Below are 22145 nucleotides of genomic sequence, written 5' to 3' on the forward strand. Positions count from 1 at the left end.
GCCTGTCAGGGCCCTTTTCCGTGGAGCGGCTTTGGGGTTCCCTCGTACTGCCCCTGGGTACCGCCCTGGGCATTGCATACTGGGCTCTTGGCGCTCCAATCTTTCCCTTGGAGCCGTTACAGGAGTTCTCTCTACTCCTTCTGTCCTGTACGGTTATGTTTCCGTAGCCGTCGTGTCTCTGGCGGGTGCCTGGGTGGCGGCCCTTCTTGTTCCGAGCCTTCTCTTTCCTCGGGACAGGGCTGTTCTCCATCCCGTCTCTTCCTTCCTTCTGAAGGTGGTGTTTGTCTTTCATTTTAACGGGGCTTTCGTCCTCCCCTTCCCACCCCCGGGAACGGACACTTCACCGATTTGGGAGTTGTTTGGGCCTTGCGGTTTTTACTTGGAGATCTCCGACTCTTGTCGACGTTCGGTCTCTTGGTTTTCCAGGAGGTCCGCGCAACGGGTTGGTGGCCTCCGGGGTGGCTTTCCTCCGCTTTCTCACAGTGGTTGTTGCTGTGGTTACCGCACCAAGGGCAGGGTTCTGCTTTTGGTGTCACCGTTCGTTTCACCGGAGCGGTCGGTGCCTCCTGGGCCGGTGGCATTTGGTTTCGGCCATGCGTCTGTGCGCGGCGGTCACTGGTCTGCCTTACAGCGTTCTACAGGGTGCATACTCTGGCTTCGGCAGATGCTGCCTTGGGCCGCCTGGTCTGCGGGCGGCGGTTTCTTGATGCCTTCGGGTGATTCGCCTTGGTGCTGTGGTCCCTCCCCCTTTTGGACTGCTTTTGAACGTCCCAAGGTCTTCTGTGTCCCCCAAGGAAACTGGGCGAGAAAACGAGATTTTTGTATAACTTACCAGTAAAATCTCTTTCTCGCTCTTTCCTTGGGGGACACAGCACCCACCCATTCTTTGTTTTTTCTCTACACGGTTTCCGAGTTGTTTTACCCGTTGGGTAGTTGGCTTGTTGGTTCCACTTTTGGACTTTGCCTTTTTTTCACTACTTGGACACGCAACTGGCAGCCTCTCTCTCCAGGCTGAGGGTATAGCTGTGGAGGAGGGGCTTAACAGTTTTCACTTAGTGTCACGCCTCCTATGGAGATGAGCTATACCCCAAGGTCTTCTGTGTCCCCCAAGGAAAGAGCGAGAAAGAGATTTTACTGGTAAGTTATACAAAAATCTCGTTTTTTTGTTTCACTAAAGACATCCAGGACCCACGTTAACCCTGGGTTCACACCTGAGCGTTCCGAAAGGAGCGCTCTGTATGCGCGATTGTACCGGCGTTTACAATCGCGCATACAGAGACAGGCGAACACACATTGTCGCGCGTTCCCGAATATCTATGTACGGGAACGCGCGACAAAACGCCCCCAAAAAGCTCAAGAACTTGTTTGAGCGTCAGGCGTTTTACAGCGCGATCGTACGCGCTGTAAAACGCCCAGGTGAGAACCATTCCCATAGGGAAGCATTGGTTTCTCCTTGTTGAGCGTTTTGCAGCGCGTAGGAACGCGCTGTAAAACGCTCAGGTGTGAACTTGGGGTGAAGGGATTGTCCGGGTTCAGAGCTGAACCTTGACATACCCTTATTTTCACCCAGGCAGACCCCTGAGGCTAGCATTAAGGCATCTCATGCTCCCATGCGCTCCCTTGCCCTGCGCTAAATCGCACAGGGCACGGGCTCTTTTGTTTTCAATAACACTTGGCCGGGCGGAAACTTCTGCCCGGCAGTGTGTTCGGTGACGTCACCAGCTCTGATGGGCGGGCTTTAGCGCTGCCCTAGCCGTTTTACTGGCTAGGGCACTGCTAGATCCCGCCCATCAGTGCTGGTGACGTCACTGGGGTTCCTGGCAGCCCCATGGAGAGCCCCGGTACATCACCGGATCTCCAAAAAAATGCCTTTGGCATTTGATGAACTGCTCCGATGCTCAAGTCAGGGGTGCTGCCGGGGTGAAAATAGAGGTATCTCCCTTTAGGTCATCCCCCTAGATAATGGCAGATCTCCGCATTCACCAGTTGGAGAGACTGTTGGTTACTTTTTGCTTTTCTATCTTCCTCTGTGGGGCTTATTTTTATTATTTCTACAGCATCATATTAATTATTGTTAGGGTCATTTCAGGCCACTGATTTTGGAAAACACCCTTAAAAAATAAGTGCAGAATCCACATTAATGTGGGGGCTTTCTTAGTGTCAAAAAACATGCTTTTTCATGCCGTTTTTAAAAAGTTTTTGATGCAGGTTTTTTTTTTAAGCGTCGCCCAAATGTTTCCCTAACCACCAGGATTTTGATTCCCTTTCTTTCTAAGGAGTGGATTTTTCCTTACAGACGTTTTGCTTTACCAAAACACCTAGATGTACTTTATCCCTTCCCGGAGGATTTGACAAAAAAGTGGTTGTCCTCACCTATCGTTGACCTTCCAGTATCCCGCTTGGCTAATCATACCACTTTGCCTATGGTGGATGGAGCTTCCTTTTCTGACCACTGGGATAAAAAAATTGGAATCTTTTGCAAATTCATCCTTTGAAGCGGTGGGCACAGCACTGCGCCCAGTATTTGCCTCTACATGGGTGAGCAAAGCTATGGGTGAGTGGGCAAACGAAATACGTCAGGGTCTCTCCTCGGGCGACTACTTGGAGGAGCTTTCCGATATTGCTGTTCGAATCTCCCATGCCAGTTCGTTCGTTTGTGAATCCCCGCTAGTCAGCCATTCTGGTGGTTATTCACCGTACCCTATGGCTCTCCAGCTGGGTGGCAGATAATGCCTCAAAGCGGGCCTTGACGGCTCTTGCCTTCACCGGCAGCAGACTTTTTCGCAAATGCCTGGATGAAATCATTTCTGATGCTACAGGCAGTAAGAGCACTCATTTACCGCAGAACAGGGTGCGTTTCAACAAGTCAAAAAAACGTAGGCCTCCTTTTTACCCCTTTTGGAGTTTTTCCAGCCCCAAGCAGCTAACCAACAAGTCTACCCGGATTAGAAGCGCAAGCCTTCCTTCAAACCTCGCCCTTCCTGGCATCCCCTCCAAGCCCTATACCCCCAAGACCTACTCTGCTTGACATGCGGCTTTCAGCGCCTTCAGATTGGGTGTGTGGCTGTCTTCATCTGTTTCGTCATGTCTGGTTGGCTCACGTCTCGGATGCCTGGGTGAGAGAGGTCATTTCAGAGGTTTGCAAACTGGAATTCAGGCTCGCAGTGGGTCCTTTTCACTACCAGTTTGTGGCCCTCCTATTCGGCGTGGCCACAGCTCCCAGAGTCTTTACAAAGATTCTGGCGGCGGCCGTGGCTCCATGCCAGGGGTATAGTGGCGATTCCATACTTGAACGATATCCTGTCGGCAGTTCACATCCCTAGCGTCGACAACTGGATCGCCGACTTCCTCAGCCGGGAGCTGCTCGTTCCCAGTGGATAGGCTCTTCACCCGCAGGTTTTTCTAGCCATCTGCAAGCGATGGGGTCGCCCGAATGTGGATCTTATGGCCTCTCGCTTCAACCCCAAGGTCGGGAACTTTGTCACGCATTCCAAGGACCCCATGGTCCTGGCATGTGATGTCCTCGTGATTTTGTGTAGTCAGTTCACGTTTACCTACGTGTTCCCTCCTCTTCCCCTCTTTCCGTGTCTCCTCCAGAAAATTAGGTCCGAAGGTCTTTCTTGTGGCCAATCCAGCCGAGTGTGGCACGCATCCCTAGTCGCCCTCCTCGCAGCCGAACCCTGGCGTCTTCCCCTTCGGGAGGACCTCTTGTCGCAGGGACCGATCTTTCACTCAAAGTTAAGGTCCCTACATTTAACGGCATGGCTGTTGAAGCCGCCGTACTAAGGGCTCGGGATTTCTCGGAGGCTGTTATCCAGACCATGATTCGTGCTAGGAAAACATCTACTCGAATCCATCATCGTTCATCAGTCCTACTTTAGTTGGTGTGAACGCCCATTCGTTGCTGCGACTCTTGTCTTTCCTGCAGTAGGGCATGGACTTTGGGTTGGCTCTCAGCTCTCTCGAAAGGCAAGTGTCGGCTCTCTCCATCCTATTTCAGCGGAACTTGGCTTAGCTTTTAGCTTTTCGGACCTTTCGGCAGGGTGTTGCGCATGCTGCGCCCCCATACCGCCCTCCGTTAAATCCTTGGGACCTTAATCTGGTACTCATCGCTCTCCAGTCCTCATCGTTTGAGTCTTTGCTGCAGGTGTCCCTTCGCTTTCTGTCCTACAAGGTAGCCTTTTTAGTGGCAATCACTTTCATACGTAGGGTGTCGGAACTCGCTGCTCTTTCCTGTTGGTCGCCCTTCCTGATCTTCCATCAGGACAAAATAGTTCTTCATAATGAACAAAAAACACAGAAAAGAGAAAAAACGAAGATAAAAACATCCTGCACGATATAATAAATATACGGATGTCCCTGGCTGCATTTATGAAAAAAATCACAGGAAAAAAGATAATCATGCACTAACAAAATAGATGCAAGCATTATATATGGACTAAGCCCTAACTCTGATATGATAAAATCTGACGCTTTTGGCTAATATATTTTGATCAAAAAACATCTGTGCCCACCTACCCCCGCCAAGGTGGTCTCAGGTCAGGCAGGTCCTACGCTAAACCTACCTATTCCATTGGGCTTCTATGTTCAGGAGCGCAGACGCCGCACATATGGTGTGCTGCTCCTAGTCACCTTTATGTGTGTCCAGCAACCAATGAGAGGAGGAGCAAGCACACCTATACGTACCACCTAATCAAGACGGTGTGTTTGATAGGAAGGACAAAAGTGCAGAGGAATGCTACTCCCAAGATAAAATAGGATCACATTCACACAGATTTTTGTTTATTATGTAGTATATGCTTGAGGGAGTGGCACCTTCAAGTGTGAATGCGCTCCTATTATTATCTTGGAAGTAGCATTCCTCTGTACTTTTGCCCTTCCTATCAAACAGACCGCCTTGATTAGGTGGTACATATGGCTGTACTTGCTCCTCCTCTCATTGGTTGCTTGACGCACATGGAGGTGACTAGGAGCAGCAGACCATATGTGCAGAGTCTGCGCTCCTGAACATAGATGCCCAATGGCATAGGTAGGTTTAGCATAGGACCTGCCTGACCTGAGACCACCTTGGCGGGGTAGGTGGGCACAGATGTGTTTTGATCAAAATATATTGGCTAAGAGTCTCAGATTTTATTACATCAGAGTGAGGACTTAGTCCATATATATGTAATGCTTGCATCTATTTTGTTAGTGCATTATCTTTTTTTTTACCCTGTTCAGTCCCTCCTGCCAAAGGTTGTCGGCATTCCATCTCAATGAAGAGATCATTCTACCTTTTTGTCCTGCCCCGTCTCATCCTCACGAGCTGTCGCTTCACACTCTGGATTTGGTTTGAGCCGTTCACATCTATTTATCACAGATGTCCTCTTTCCGACGGACAGATTCACTGTTTGTCACTCCAGAGGGGCCGAGACGAGGGTTGGCTGCGTCCAGAGCTTCAATTTCCCGATGGATTTTTTTGGCCATTGTGGAAGCGTACTGCGACCAGGCCCCATCCTTCCGGGTTACTGCTCATTCTGCTCGGGCAGTAGGGGCCTCTTGGGCAGTGCACCATGGGGCTTCGGCCCTTCAAGTATGCAAGGCGGCTGCTTGGAGTGCACACCTTTTGCCTCTTCTGACGCTTCTCTGGGGCGTAGAATTTTGCAGACGGCGGTTCACTGATTGGCCGGAGGGTTTCTTTGTTTATGACCCACCCTTGGGACTGCTCTGTAACATCCCACGGTCAAGCCTGTGTCCCCCAATGATACGGATGAAAAAACTAGATTTTTGTACTTGCTGTAAAATCTCTCTCTTCCGTTCTTTGGGGGACACAGCTCCCACCCGTTTTTTCTTTTACGGGCCTACGTGGTTCTGAGTTTTCCTCTTGTTATTTCTTCTTGCTTCTCCTACTGCTTTTGCACTAACTGATTAGCTTAGTCCCTGTAGGAAGGGTACAGCTGAAGGGAGGGGCTCACACCTTTGTGCTTAGTGTCAGCCTCCTAGCGGCAGCAGCTATACCCATAGTCAAGCCTGTGTCCCCGAATGAACGGAAGAGAATCAGATTTTACGGTAACTACAAAAATCTAGTTTTCTAGTGCAAAGGTTATTTGCTGCACAATCTGTGACATTTCCCGGCTCAAGTCAGGTCAAAAAAGTGGGAGCAGCACGGGTGATGAAGGGGACGGATCGGCGCAGAAAATTCTCTAAATTTAAACCAGCAAGGAAGCTGGCTTACATTTAGACCGCTGCTTGATACGCCAAAATTATGTAGAGGCCGCGCCACTGTATAACTTCTGCAGATCCAGCGCAGGGGTTTATTAAGACCGGCCTCTAAAACGCCGTTCTTAATATTTTTTGCCCAATCAGTTTGTTCTCCTGGGAGGTAATCCGCAGCCAGCAATGTCTTGACAGCTGCTTTCTCCACTCTCCCTATATAATACATAGACACATTTGTCCGAGCTGGAAGTGTATGGGAAGGAGACAGGAGAGAGAATTGTTTGTCCGGCAGCTATTGCATGTGCATGGGCAGCCTTACTTTGCTGGGGCACAGTGCATATATTCTGGGTACTCCTGCAAACATGCATCAAAATAGGGTTTAGCAAGGATTTAAAATTCTCTGTTTTTAAATGTTTTGTTTTTCTAGAAACTGTAACAAGTCTGTCTATGGGTTGTGTCTGGTACGGCAGCTCATCCCCCGTTCTATTGGATGGGGCTGAACTGCAGTACCAGACACAGCCCATTATATCATAATTTGCCCAGTTCCAGGATATTTAATTTTCCAGCACAGATGGGAACCTGTCTTTTTTATTCAATTTTAATAAAATGCATACATAATGCTTTACAGGAACATAATGTATAGTCCACCCCCCCCCCACCCCCCCCCCCATCTCCTTCATTAGCTTGTGGCCTGAAGCCTTGTCCTTTCCATGAAAGTCGGGCTGATTGTGCGCCTATTCTGCCTTTCATGGTCATTTATAATTCACCGTGTAGAGTTAATTTCCTCCGTTTAGATTTACTGCTATTTCTCTAGTAATTGGCTTTCCCTGTATTGTGTTTTATTGCCGAATTGAGGTTATTTATTAACCAGGATATTAATAGGGAGCAGTCATTTTTTATGTTTATGGACACTTGTTTGATTCGTGGTCCTAGCTAGATGGAGACTGCTGATAGGATTCGTCCCCCACGGGAACGAGTACAGACAGAGCACTATATGTCTGCGGGTCTTTTCTAGTCTTTTCTAGAAGATGCTCGTATCCTGCTCTTACTATAACCAGGACTGGGTGCACTACATTGACGCCTGTCTAACGCTACTTTCACACTTGCGTTTTTGCCCAATCAGGAAGGATTCAGCAAAAATGCTTCCGTTTCTGATAATACAACCGGCTGCATCCGTTATGAATGGATCCAGTTGTATAATCTCTAAAATAGCAATGACGGATCCAGCTTTAAAACCATTGTAAGTCCATGGGGAACGGATCAGTTTTCCGTTGTCCAAGAAAACGGATCTGGCAACATTGACTGACATTGTGTGTCATGGATCCGTTTTGCTCCGCAACCCATGCCATACAGAAAACCGCAGCATGCTGTGGTAAGGGAACACAACCAAACGGAATAGAAAGCATTTTGGAGCGTTCTGTTCAGTTCAGTTTTGTACCCATTGACAACGAATCGGGACAAAACTGAAGCATTTTTCTGCCGGATCTTAATACCGGAAAAGTTAAACGCAAGTGTGAAAGTACCCTTCAAATCTGGGGATCCTCCTAGTATCTAGGGGTAGTATACTGCCGTGTTAGGGGAAGTTCACTTGCATGTAGAGGATTATTTTTTCGGTATTTAAAGTGATAGAAGTGTGAACACTGCCTTACATCTTGCACTCTGCACAGTAATCTGAATGCTCAGGGTCTTGGATCTTGTTTGAAGGAATTTGCTTTATTTCTTCAGGATCTCACCTACAGAGAGGGTCTTCACTGCGTGCAGACAGCATTCAATATACTTTCTGGGCAAGGTAAGTTCATTTCTAAAGGCCCCATTACATGACCCGATTTAGCAAGAAATTATCGGGAAGAAAGCGTTCCTTCTTGACGATTCTTGTCAGTGAGCGCTACAGCGATCTCCTCCATACAGAATCATTGTTTGCCGGCAGCAGATGGTGATTAGCATGATCTGCTGCCGGCAAACAACGATTTAGGTGACCGCAAGAAAGATCCAGTTACCCGATGAACGAGCGGGGTGGGGGTTCAAGACTTCTGTCACCCCCTGCGGAGCAGCATTGTGCAGAGGCGGTGTTGTGAGAACCAAGCTCCTGAAGTATACCACCCTCTAGCTGCTGCGCCTGGTTACTACAGTGCTGCTTTCATTTAAAGGGAATCTGTCCCCTATTTTGACCATATAAAACCGTTAACATAGCAATGTGCAATAAAGTACCTTCATTCCAGCATGTGTCCCCTTTCTTTTATTCAACTTTTCATTCAGATGAAAAAGTAATTTTTCTGATATGCAAATGAAGTCTCAAGGCGCAGTATCGCTGAGTACCTGCACCTGTACGATACTCCGGCTCCAGAGGCCAACAGCCTCAATAATGTCACTGGGCATGCGCTGAGCTCAGTGACTTAATCAGAGCGCTGTTGCCCTCAGGAGCAGTAGTATCGTACAGGCGCAGGCACTCAGCGATACTGCGCCTGCGCTGCATTTTGGAGGCCAAGAGAGGAGGAAGCAAGGACGGTGCAGTGAATAAATTAAATGACGTAGTGGAGGGGGCGGCGCCATTCGGCAATGATGTAGGAGTACATTTATATCTTAGGAGGAGTGCTGGGCTTGGAAGAAAGGCGGGCTGGGCACTGCAGGGGGGTGTTACTGGGCACTAGAGCAGAGTAATAACACCCCTCTGGGCACCTTGAGGCTTAATTAGCATATCGGAAATAAAAGCTAGAAGACCCATGCAGGAATGAAGGTACTTTATTATATGGTCAAAATGGGTGACAGATTGCCTGTAAGTGAATGCAGTAACCGGGATCGGTCACCACACAGTGAACGGCGTGTTGTAGTTCCGGTGCCTGGTTCTGACCACAAAGCTCCGGCGAACAGCTGATTGGATGGTCATTGAACCCTTGTCGATCTGATAGTGAAGACCTATCCTAAGGACTGGTCATAAATATTTGAGTTCTGGTGAACTCCTTTTAAAATGTATTGTTTCCCAAATGTTCAGATCTAGAAGATTGGAGAAATCACAGCTGTTGGGAGCCGACTACTGAACAAAGGATTTCGAATAAGTCAGTTATTGGGGATATGGAGGTGGTTTTCTATGAAAATCCTTGATCCAATATTTTGGAATCTGGGAAACGGAGGCCTCGCTTGAAATAATATCTAAAGATGTAGCAAAGCAGTGGTCTGCAGCTTATGGCTCTCATGCTGTTGTCGGACTACAATTCCTAGCATGTTGTAGTCTTTAGCCGGCCGATTTCCAAGCACTGCGCCATACATAGTACAGCAGCTGTGCTCAGTATTGCAGCTCTGTCCCATTCACTTCAATGAGGCGGAGTTGCAACTAGGCCACGTGACCGATGTACGGTGATGTCACATGACTGCAGCTGATTGGTGGGGGTCTCGGGTGATCTCTACCTTTACTAAAGCCAACTACTCTGATGTGATAACATGACGCAATAATACATAGATAGTTAATATGCATATTATAATTTTATTTTTATTTTTTCTTAAACAGGAGATGTCCTCAATATTGATCCTTTAAATTTCTACACTCACCTCTACAAAACATTGTTTGGCTTAAGTGCAGGTAATCCATGTATTCATGTTGCTATCCTTACTTGTTCTTCAGACCAGTTTAGCGTATTTTCAGCTGTGTCCACGTTGTACTGAGAAGATAAAGTGTCCCCTCTGATACCTCGGGCATTCCAGCTGTTGTGAAACTACGACCCCATTCGTTTCTAGGGAGTTCTGAGAGCAGCCAAGCTATTGTACATCTTGGGAGTTGTAGTTTTACCACAGCTGGTGTGCCATCACAGGTATAGAAGATCACCCTGTTAAAGGGTTGTCCCATGACAAACACTCATCTCCTTTCCACAGGTTAAAGGGTAAGTGTCTGATCGGTGGGGGTCCGACCACTCTGGCTCCTATCGATCACAAGGGGCTTTGTTTCCCCATATGAGTGGAGCGGCGGTTACACATGCGGACCACTGTTCCATTCATCTCTGTTACAGATCTCGGCTCACCCTGTGCCTGCATTCATCTTGCCTGTATAACTAGTGGATGTGGCATATTCAGGAGCTGGGCTGACAGGGTGTTCGGTGATGCCAAAGAGATAAGAGAACAGAACCCTCGAAGGGGCGTCAGAAGGTGCACTTTAAGGCTGTGGCTACAATGTGACGCACAATATTGGATCTAATGATCGTTAATGGTGTCGCAGAAGACCCAAACCTGATAGAGTATGTCTCACAAGTTGCATGTGATTTTTGCTCCAATGACTTTAATGTAAGTCGCGTGGCACAGGCGACTCGCTGGGTCAGCAGATTTACGCGTGACAGCAAATTGCAGACAAGTCGCGCATATTTGTTTTGCTGCACGATTTTTCTGTAACGTATGTCTGTTTACCCCAGCCTAATTGTAAATCCTCCACATCGTGTCAGTGTATCTGCAGGACAAAGATGCTACATATCACTTGCTTCTAGGGGAGTGGATGGTTTAGTGCAGGGATGCTCAACCTGCGGCCCTCCAGCTGTTGTAAAACTACAACTCCCACAATCCCCTGCTGTAGGTTGATAGCTGTAGGCTGTCTGAGAATGCTGGGAGTTGTAGTTTTGCAACAGCTGGAGGGACGCAGGTTAAGCATGCCTAGTTTTGTGCCATTGCATTGCTTGCCAGGGTTTGTCCCCAGGAGTTAGGAGGCCATTTTGTATTGCTGACCACTAAGACTATAGTCTGTAATATCTTGTCCTTCCCTCTCATAAATCCAAGGTGCCATTTTTTTCCTGGCCTGTGATGTCATTGGTCACTACTCTGATGTATCTGTGTCTTTGACTAGCTGAGATACTGTGAGAGTGCTGGGCCCAATGCAGAAGAGGAGAAATGCCCTCTAGTGGTTTGATCACCTTTTAACAGGGGAGTACACAGGTATCATAGAGCCCGATGGCAAAACTTAGTTTGTGCCACCTAGTGATACGGACGCTTTCTAAATACGGCGCTCTGTCTGAACACCATAATATACTAACTGGACATCTGGCTTAAATGCATTCAAACACTATGTACTAAAGCTGACTGCCACCACTAGGGGGAGCTTAGTGCATATTATTATGTACAGCTTCCATTGAATGCAATGTAAGCTGTAAAACTTTATTTGCACTGAGCTCCCCCTAGTGGTGGCTGCAGGTAGTTAGCAAGCAACCCATTAGTGGAAGATGATGAGTTGTGAAACGGTGTTACTTTTGGGTCTCTAATTAGCTGTTTGTGGACTGTCCTGTGTTATCAGTTCACGTATATACACGCTAGTTTTTTGCAGTCTCCCCCCGTGTTTTATAACATTAGTTGATGTATCGTAGAGCCCAGGTTACACCACATTTTTCAAGTCTGTGCCGCACTTATCTCATGGGTTTTAACTCTGTATATCCCAGTTAGATGAGATGCTTTTTCTTTCCATTTGTGTTCTGTGAATGTCTCATAATTGATGACTCGGTTCTAAAAAATTCTCAGGACTTCTGACGTTATTTGCTAAGCCCTTTTGCAGGTTTATTCCCTGAGCTTTTTTTAGTTTGCTAGTCCACCCCTGTGCCCCAAACAGGATGGGCTGCTTTCTAGAGCTCAGTCCTAGAAGTCTGCCCTGTCTCCTCCTCTGTGGTTTCTTGGAATTTTTATCTGGGATTTCCCATTTGTTGAGCCTGGTTACTTCAACTCAAGATCCCTCGGACGCCAAAGGAATACAGCCAAGCCATTTCTCATGACCTTTCCCTTTAGTAAGATCGCGCAGGTCAAGGCTATATCCTCTCCATACCCTGCGGGCTGTACATCTAATGCTGTGAATCCCGTCCAGAGTGCTGTGTGATATCAGGGAGGACACAAGACGAGTAGCGTTCTCCTGAGCGTCTCAGTCCTTCTTTGGCATGGCCTGTAAAAGTGGTATACTTCTCCAGCACTACTACTCTGCTCGTCTTGTTCTTCCAGGACACAATGTACTCAGTTTACATTCATGAGGGAGATGCTGAAGAAGTAACGTTATGGGGCTTGTCTGAGACTTCTCTGCAGAATGTTTCTTTTATTCTCTGTCTGATCCTTTCTGTCTGGAACACAGATTTTTGCTTTTCCCAAGTTACAAGGTTGTTGTTTTTTTTTCCATTAATAACATTGATGTCATGAATTATGACAAACCTATTACAGAATTTTTTCCATCGAGGTGAACACAAAAATATTATATAGTCATTGCAGTCTAATGTGTAGATTTTTTATATTTGGTATCGGCTGCTGCTGCCTTCTGACTATGTTAGAGAATTGCTTGCATAACGCTGCTGCTGAAAATAACCGGCAGAATATTCTGGGAAGTCATCTCGTCCGTCATCCTGCGGCTGCTAATGAGCTCCACAATGAAGATATAAGGGTCCATTCACATGGCTGTATTTTCGGTCTGCGTTTTTTGTGGATCGGATGTGGTCCCATTTATTTGGGGGATCATCTCTATGTAACCAATGCCTATTCTTGGCCCTTTTTGCAGGCAGGAATAGTCATTTGTTACATAGTGCGGCACCTGCGGAAGAGGAAAATGCTGAATGCACACGGCCGGTATCCATGTTTTGTGGATCCACAACTTGTGGACCGCAAAACGGATACGGTTCCCCTTTAGGAACGAGCCTGTGACGGCTCCCAGGTGACTGTGTAGGTTGTCTTGGACTGGTGAGAGCACCCCATCCGTTTTCCGGTTTCGCCTCTAGTTATCCACAACAGAAGGCTTTGTATATTAAGGATTGTAATTGGAGTGCACTATAGGTGAGGTTTATCCACAGGCGGATTCTAGAAAGAACAAACCAAATTAAATTCTGCATCTAGCATCTCCCAGCTTGAGAGGAACTGTTGAGTCTGTTCATATGTGAGATATTTGCAGCTTAAAATCCCCAGCATATTACAATAGCACCAAAGTAGATTTAATAATCTCATCTGCTTGCTGCTAAAAGGAACCTGCATGAAAATTGACATGCGGTGCAGATATTAAGTATTTCTGTAGATTTCCTCCACAGATTTAATGCTTTGCATGCAGATTTTGAGACTAAATTGGTTGCGGATTTGCTGCATAATCTGCTGTATCCAAGTGGATGATCCTTGCATGATTTGATGCTGTGCCAGGGAAGGGCACTGTGCTGTATTAAAGGCCAGCGCCGCTTTCTCTATTATAAATGATCTATGAATTATCTATGAAACCCACTCAGTAATTATGCCCAGTTAGTGCCCCACACTGTAGTTGTGCTCGCTTAGTGCCCACTTTACAGTAGAATGTCCCTTTAGTTCCCCCCGCACAGTAATGCTCCCCTTAAAGGGCATCTGTCAGCAGATTTGTGACTATAACACTGGCGGACCTGTTACATGTGCACTTGGCAGCTGAAGACTTCTGTGTTGGTCTCATGTTCATATGTGTCCGCAGTGCTGAGAAAGATGATGCTTTAATGTATGCCAGTGAGCCATTAGGAGCAATGGGGACGTTGTCGTTACTCCTAGAGGCTCCGCTCTCTCTGCAACTGCCGCATCCTTTGCACCTTGATTGATGGGACCAGGCAGTGAGAACGCTATCACTCCTGGCCCTGTCAAAGTGCAGAGGGTGAGGCAGTTGCAGAGAGAGAGCAGAGCCTCTCGGTGTAACACCAGCACCCCCTTTGCACCTAAAGACTAATTTATTAAAATTTAATATTTCTCAGCATTGTGGGCACATATGAACATGGGACCAACACAGATGTCTTCAGGGCCAAGCACACATGCAACAGGTCAGCCAGTTTTATAGGTTTAAATCTACAGATGCCCTTTAAGGTGGATGGTACCCACTTTCCAGGGCAACTATACATTGGGTTTCTCCTTGGAGCCCACCAAGCTTTGGTGGGTCAGTGCCTTCCCTAGTGCTGGATATGTGGAGTCAGGCTGTCATTAGCAACATTAGGCACCTTTTCTTGCGCTGCAACTTCCCTTGTTTGTATATGGAGCACGGTCAAATCTTGGCACATCCCGTTTAGGTTTTGTATTTGAGAAAGTAATGCTTAGTCTTCTGATCTGTGGTGGAAACAAGGTTTTAGACTTAATAAAATGTTAGTGTATTGGAGGATACTTATCAGAAGGAAGAATCTGGAATACTAGTTGCACATTTTCAGCATTCTGTACATGTTCCTGTATAAATGACCGACCTCTCTGCTTCCAGGGTCTGCAAATGACGATACCGTGATCGCTCTTCAGTGTCTGGAGCTGATGCTCACCAAGCGTAGGAAGCAAGTCTCCCCACAGAGGGCTCTGGCTTTCATAAAGAGACTTTCTATTTTGGCGCTACATGTCCTACCCAACTCGTGCATCGGCATCATGTCCACCAACAGGGGACTCCTGCAAGTAAGTGAATCTGAGCTATACGCTTCTGTGGGGGCTTCTGTAGGGGCAGAATGAATTGGACATTGGGTTTGAGCATATTGAATAGTCCGTTATGCTGCCTCTGTGACGGCCAGTCATGGTCTGCTCCTTTTGTATAAGTGAGAGCTGCATGTTTTGGGAGGAAAAGTTTAACTGATGAGCCCAAACATTACAAGGTTCCTGCCTGTTATGCCCATTCCACTGAGCCTCTTAGGCTGGTTTCACACGAGCGAGTGTCACGTTCCGGACTCGCAGCACAGCGCCCGTCCTGAACTTCCCGCACTGCCGGGGTCACGTAGCGTTATATTGAGGTATTGATGCGTTAGGTCAGTGTTATCCAATACATTCCAGACCTCTAAGGGTTACATAGCATCATAAATCGATATAATGTTATGTGACCCCAGCAGTGCTGGAAGGTCAGGTCCCGTGTTGTGCTGCGAGTCCGGAGAGTGACACTCGCTCGTATGAAACCAGCCTTATTCTGTTCTGGGTGGGCTAGCCCTTGAAGGTGGTTATTTAGTGGGAGAACCGCTCTTCTTGCAGGAACAGTTGAAATCGGAGGGAGGGAACAGAGGTTTATCAGTGCAATTATGCCAGTTTCAGTGGGAGAAACGCTTTATTATACAGTTGACAGTGCTGTATATTCTAGTGCCGAATTCTGGCATCGGAGCTACACCTGAATAGCTGATCAGCTAGTGATTTCCTATCCCGAGAATAGGCCATTACTTAAAGTTTGTTTTTTAGATTTTTTTTAATTGATGACCTATTCTTGGGTCATTAATATCTGAGCAGTGGGGGTCTGACACCTGGGACCCCTGCCGTTCAGCTGTTTGAGAAGGCACCAGCACTCACAGTAGCTCCGCAGCCTTCTCGCAGCTTTTCCAAGGCCATGTGATGTCATGTTCATCAGTCACGTGGCCTAGGCGCACAGTTCAGCCCCATTGAAGTGAATGCGGCCGAGCTGCGATGCCAGACACAGCCGCTATACAATGTACGGCGCTGTGCTTGGTGAGCAGAGTGAAGGCCGCGGCTCTGCTGTGAAAGCCGGTGCCTGCTCAGACAGCTGATTGGGCTCCGCGGTGTCGGATCTCCACCGATCAGTATTAAAGTAACAGAAAACCCCTTTAATAAAAGCCGGACATCCCCTTTAAGTCATTTTTTTTTCTGGAAAGTGGCAGTGAGCAGCACAGAACCTGATGCTCAGTAACCTACAACCTATCACCTACGGTACGCAGTTTAGGAAAATACGTCGGGCACTGACGTGCGGATCTGTAAAACTAAATGTGCCCCAGTAGATTTAGTTTTTACTCGCATTTCTGCTCAACTGATTTTTCATTCAGACTTTAAAGGAATAAATTAGGTTTATTAGGTACTCTCTTATCTGGAAATCTGAGTACCAATAGTCTAAGAAGTGCTGATTTTACAGTTAGAGAGAGGGCCACAAGTAGAGCACGACGTGCGGCTGCGCTGGAAATGAGCTCCTTTAGTAGTAGTAATAATAAAACTAAACAGTTTGTCTCTAGGGAAGATGCTAAATAGGGGATGACAAATGCTCCATTTGCTTTAATGTGCGCCTTCTCTCTGGAGCCATAACAGGGACTCCAAATATTCCCACCAGTTGGGGGGGGTGCAAAACAGGTCGTCTTCCCTAATGCATTATGCAGATGAATATGTGCCGCAAATGCAAATTCAGATATTTTCCCTCTAATCTCCGGGGATGTGACCGCTCGACGTCCCTTCTGCGTTGTCGTAAGCAGTCCTCCTGCTTTCTTGCTGCTTCCTTGCTTCCATTTTAATTCACACAAAGGGATGAAAATACAGCACACAATATCCCATAAGACATGGCATGAAAACGAACTGCATAACCTGATCTATCGTCATCATCCGATCGACCTTCTGCTGGGAAAACAGTGACCGAAACGCGAGGAAACGACCACCAAAACTGGCCTTGTTGCCCATAGCAACCAATCACAGCCCAGCTTTCATGTCTCAGACTACTGAGGAAAAAATGGAAGCTACGTCTAGCAGATGTGGAAGGCTGACAACCTGTAATCAGGGGTAGCTAGATAAGGCTGGAGCCCATAGCACATTTTTTAACAGGGTCCTTTCCACTAAGCAACCCCCCCCCCCCCCTTGAGTGGTCAAGACCGCCCACACTTGCCATAGAACCCACGCACCCACTCAGTAATGATGCCCGGTTAGTGCCCCACACTGTAGTTATGCTCTTTACAGTAGGATGACCCCTTAGTCCTCCCTCACAGTAATGCTTCCCTTTAAAGCCCATCTGTCAGCAGATCTGTACCTATGACACTGGCTGACCTGTTACATGTGCACTTGGCAGCTGAAGACATCTGTGTTGGTCCCATGTTCATATGTGCCCGCATTACTGAGAAATAGGATGTTTTAATATATGTAAATGAGCCACTAAGAGCAACGGGGGCGTTGCCGTTACACCTAGAGGCTCAGCTCTCTCTGCAACTGCCGCGCCCTCTGCACATTGATTTACAGGGCCAGGCAGTGAAAATTTCATCACACCTGGCCCTTTCAATCAAAGTGTAGTTACAGAGAGAGCGGAGCCTCTAGGTGTAATGCTCCTAGAGACTCATTTGCATATATTAAAACTCCATTTTCCTCAGCAATGCGGGCACATACAACCATGGGACCAACACCAATGCCTTCAGCTACCAAGTGCCCATGTAACAGGTCAGCCAGTGTCATAGGTACAAAACTGCTGACAGATGCTGTTTAATGCCCCCACACAGTAGTGTCAGGATAAGGCCTCCACTAGCTGATTAGCAGGGGTCTGGAACTCCCACGGATAAGCGGTTTCTTGTAACTCCGTGGCCAAAAGTTGGTGTCAGAACTATACTGCACTGTAGTGGACATCTCTCGTCACTGGAGGGCTGCTCCCATTAGCCTCTGGCCTTCTCAGAACAGCAGACTTACCAGATGATTGATCATACCACCAGCCAGAGGGAGACTGGAGAGAGCATCTGTGTTCCAGCAGTGCTGCCCACTGGGAATCTACCCCATAGGACACATTCAGTCCAGGCCTGCACACAGTAATCATTAGTACTGTCTGTGTACTGGCATGGGAAGCCCGGACCTAAGGGCGATAGTTTCTCCCCTACCTATAGTCCATTACCGGCTGTATAACTTTTATTTGTACATTTTGCATGGAGGCCGCCAATGCAACTGCTAACAAGGAAGGGGCACCCAGCACTGAGCTTTCCATAGTTTTCCGCAGCTACCAGTGCAAAGAGATTTTTACAGCTCCTGCTGAGTTCTTCTGGAGCTGTACAAATTCCTATGTACTGAGCTCCCCCTAGTGGTGGCTGCAGCCACAGTTTTATCAGTGAGATGGCGCTCACTGGAGGAGATAAATCACTGCAATACAAAATTAGAACAACAGACATCTTTTTGCAGATTTTTTTGATTTTTTTCCATTTTCTTTAAATAAATAACTTGGTAGGTGTTAGCTTAAAGTGAATAGAGACAAACAAATGGCAATACAAACAGTTTGAGGGGATTTTTGTTACCTTTGCATTTTTTTGCATGGTCTAGGTGTGGCCCAAAGAAGGGCCTCATGCACACAACCGTGCTGTTTTTTGCGGTCCGCAAAAAACAGAAGCCGCCTGCGTGCCTTCCGCAATTTGGAACGGAACGGCCGGCCCATTGTAGAAATGCCTATTCTTGTCCGCAAAATGGACAAGAATAGGACATGTTATTTTTTTTTTTTTTGCGGGGCCACGGAACGGTGCAACGAATGTGGACAGCACACGGAGTGCTGTCTGCATCTTTTGCGGCCCCGTTGAAGTGAATGGGTCCGCACCCGAGCCGCAAAAAATGCGGCTTGGATGCGGACCACAAAAACGGTCGTGTGCATGAGGCCAATTGCCTATGAAGAAAGCCTTGGAAAAGTTACAGTAAACAACACTGCGTCAAACTATGCCCTACTAACATTAAAGGGATACACACATTTTCACCCAGGCAGGCCCAGTGATATGAGTATCGGAGCATTTAATGCTCTGATGCTCTCCCTCGCCCTCTGCTGGATTGCGTAGGGCATGAAATGCTCCGATGCTCATATTAGGGGGGCTGCCTGGGTGAAAATGTGGGTATGTTCGGGTTCAGCTCTGAACCCGGACAACCCCTTTAAATAACGAGCTATATTCTAAATTTTGCTATGGAGGTCCTATGATTTCTGTATACACCCCTTTTGGCATTAGATGATGTAGTTTAGCAATTTATCCTTGTGAGTATAAAACTAGAGGAAACGGGAGAGGCACAATATTTACATCCCCTGCATATTAAATAACTATAACTTCCCCTGTGTACCCCCAGTGTCCTTGCCAAATACCCCTCAAGCACCTGTAAAATAGCACTGCCATCGTATTCCACCGTGTTGTGGTTACTATTGCTGTACTACGGCTGTAGGTAACTGATGCTACTGCCATAATATCCCGGGTAAACCCTATAAAGGGGGCGGGCACATAAGTTTTGGAGATGGCAAAAAGGGGGCAAAAATATGTGGCACTGTGCGCCCACTACAGTGACCAGAAGCAGCCTGAATCAGTACCCCCATAACTGAACCAGCCTGTAGGCCAGGGAGGGCGACGTCTGTGACCAAAGGTGGAGAATCTGTTGTAGGATCTAGCGTGTAGACGTCCTGCATAATTTCTGTCCCCTGCGGTCACCATCTGCTGATTTTCACATGGCTTCTGTGTTATTCCAGACATTCCCAAAGACTGACATTCTGCTTGACAATGAATCTCAAGGCAGCGGCCTCTATCTGCCGGAGCTTGATGAGCCGGAGTATTGTAACGCCCAGAATTCCGCCCTATGGGAGCTGCACATGTTACAGGTAACTTACCAGTAAACGCCACTCAATGTCTGTACGGGAAATCTCTTGGACTGTAGTAAGTGGAGGCTTCATAGCCGTTCGTCCCAGAGATAGCATTAGGGCAGACATCCTCAAACTGCGGCCCCCCAGCTGTTGTAAAACTACAACTCCCACAATGCCCTGCTGTAGGCTGATACCTGTAGGCTGTTCGGGCATGCTGGGAGTTGTAGTTTTGCAACAGTTGAAGGGGGCTGCAGTTTGAGGCTGCCTGCATTAGGGGCTGGCCCTATAATATTGAGCATACAGACAGAAAATGGCCATCTAGAAAACGTGTGCCAGGCTTCAGGGTTTATAAAGGCTTTAGTAATTTGATATAAAGGGAACACCAGTTCGGACCGGCATCGTATGCGCTGGTATTCATAAATTTCCCTCTGTATCTGTAATGCAATGTTGACAGCTTATCATGAGCGGGCGGGCTGCCATACCGAAGCCTTGTGAAGACCTGATTTATTAAGATTTGTGTGCTGTCGGGTGGGAATGATCTGTGGAGCTGGCAGTGTTGTGTGAAAGCTGTGACCTTGCAAGGAATCAGTGCGACGACATCCAAAATCATCACTGAGAAGTCATTTTATCTCTTGTCCTCCAGTTTTATGGAGAACTGCAGATATATTCGGATACAATTTGCAGATAAGAGACTTTGCGTTGTGAGAATGAGATGTCCAGATTCGGGGACAGTCCAGATGGCGTATGCATCTGCACCTATGTATCCAGTATCGATGAAGAACGGTTTACATGTGTGAATCGCTGTAGTAACTTTAATTTGAGCTCTCTACAGCAGTTATTCTTTACGTCTGTGGAGGGATGCCTACTTACCTGCTCCTTTGGGCCACTGCACTCTGGTTCCCTGTTTGTCCACTTCTGGACTAGGCAAGGGTCACGTGTCATGTCCCCAAAGTAGTGCTGGTTTTTTGTGGTATAAATTGTATTGCTCAGTGGCACCTTTTTGAGGTGCATATAACGTATCGATAAACTTCTATTAAAGGGGTTGTGTCATCTCAGAGCATTGGCGGTGTATCTCTAGGACTTGATCTGACATTGGTCTCATATCCTAGTGATATGCTGGAGATGACCCAACCCCTTTAAAGGAACCCAGATATAACCTCCTCTTTACTCATTTACTATGTATGACTGGAGCCTCACAGCATTTCCTTGCTCCAATGCTCCCCTTGTCTTGCACTGCAAGGTCTGTTTGTGACGTACCAGGCTTCTCCTCATTATGCCAGGCGGAGACTTTCCGTTAGCATTGAGCCCGATGACGTCATCGGCAGAAATGGGCGTTCTGTAATTCTGCCCTAGGCTGTTTAGCGGTGGATACCACTATTACCCGCCTTTACAACCAGAGCAGCGCTATACACCGCCCATTTGTGCCATTGATGTCACCGGGCTCTCAACCAACAGACCTTGCCCTGCGCTATGGAGTGGAAGGCAAGGGGAGCATTGGCGCATGCAGATTTGACCCCAGGCATTGCAAAGGGTTACATCTGCAGTAAAAATCTACAGAAAGAATTGACATGCTGTGGATTTAAATTGTGATGTTTTGAAGTTCGGGTTTTCTAGCAATTCAGTTATGGATTCCGTTACCATGGGCCATAGTGGAATTATTTGACGGAATGCATAATGAAAGGCCTTTAGAGACATTCCGTTTTGCATTCCATCATAATAGTCTATGGGCGGCATAACGGATCCGCCTGGCTTCCGTTATGCAGGAGACCTCTTAAAGGCATTCAGTCATAGAATTCCACTATGGCCCGTGGTAACGGAATCGCCAGAAACTCCGAACTTCAAAATATGAAGTTTGCTTATCACTAGATTTAACATCTGCATCACACGTCAGTATCCATTTTGCTGATACTGTAATACACAGCAGATTTTCCACCTGCAAACCAGGGCCCATCTGCCACATGTGAATATACAGTACCTAAAGGGAGCAGTTTGTATACTACATGTATATTTAGGAATTATAGCTCTCGCCCTAATCGCTGCTCATTAAAGGGGTATTCCCATCTTAGACATTGGGGGCATATCGCTAGGTGCGGGTCCCACCCACCGCTGGGACCCCCGCCTATATCAAGAACGGAGCGGGGAGCGGGGAGCGCTGTGGCTGGAGGACCCCAGATTTCCAGGGGACCGTCCACCACCAAACTCTAATCCCCGCCTCTCCCATAGAAGTGAATGGGAGCGTGCCGCGCATGCACAGCCCATGCTCCAATTCATTTCTATGGGGCAGGCGGCAATAGCAGAGCCAGTGCTCGGCTATTTTCGGCGGCCCCATAGAAATGAATGGAGAGCGGCTGCGCATGCTTCACTTTCTGGGCTCCGTTCTCGATCGGTGGGACCCGCACCTATAAGACAATGGGGGCATATCCTAGGGATATGCCCCCATTGTCTGAGATGAGAAAACCCTTTTAATACGTATATGCCTGTCCTGAACATAAGCTGTAAATATGTTACTATCTTGTCTGCATGTACTGCTATGTATTTGGTACTCTTTTCAGAGACATTATCACCCTGTAGTCCGGGTTTTCGCTGCTCACCTTTGTGCTGGGGCACCCTCTGAAGGCTCATCAGCTCTTGGAGCTTCATTAAGCCGAAGGTATGACCATTATGTTGATATTCTGTTAAAATTACATGTCAAATCCAAATAAATGAAATCCCAGCCACAGTGTTA

The 22145-nt window shown here is 47.3% G+C and overlaps 1 protein-coding gene across 2 annotated transcripts in view; it reads left to right on the plus strand.

Annotated features, from left to right (window-relative positions):
• Nucleotides 1-22145, plus strand: part of NOC3L (NOC3 like DNA replication regulator) — an 81426-nt gene that overhangs the window by 55104 nt on the left and 4177 nt on the right. For both annotated transcript variants that reach the window (XM_044297341.1, XM_044297342.1), the window contains exons 15-19: nt 7921-7984; nt 9698-9769; nt 14375-14556; nt 19310-19438; nt 21973-22070. In XM_044297341.1, the coding sequence (XP_044153276.1) occupies nt 7921-7984; nt 9698-9769; nt 14375-14556; nt 19310-19438; nt 21973-22070 (545 nt within the window). The remainder of the gene's footprint in view (nt 1-7920; nt 7985-9697; nt 9770-14374; nt 14557-19309; nt 19439-21972; nt 22071-22145) is intronic.

The sequence above is a fragment of the Bufo gargarizans genome, chromosome 6 (assembly GCF_014858855.1).
Source record: "Bufo gargarizans isolate SCDJY-AF-19 chromosome 6, ASM1485885v1, whole genome shotgun sequence".
Classification (NCBI taxonomy): Eukaryota; Metazoa; Chordata; class Amphibia; order Anura; family Bufonidae; genus Bufo; species Bufo gargarizans.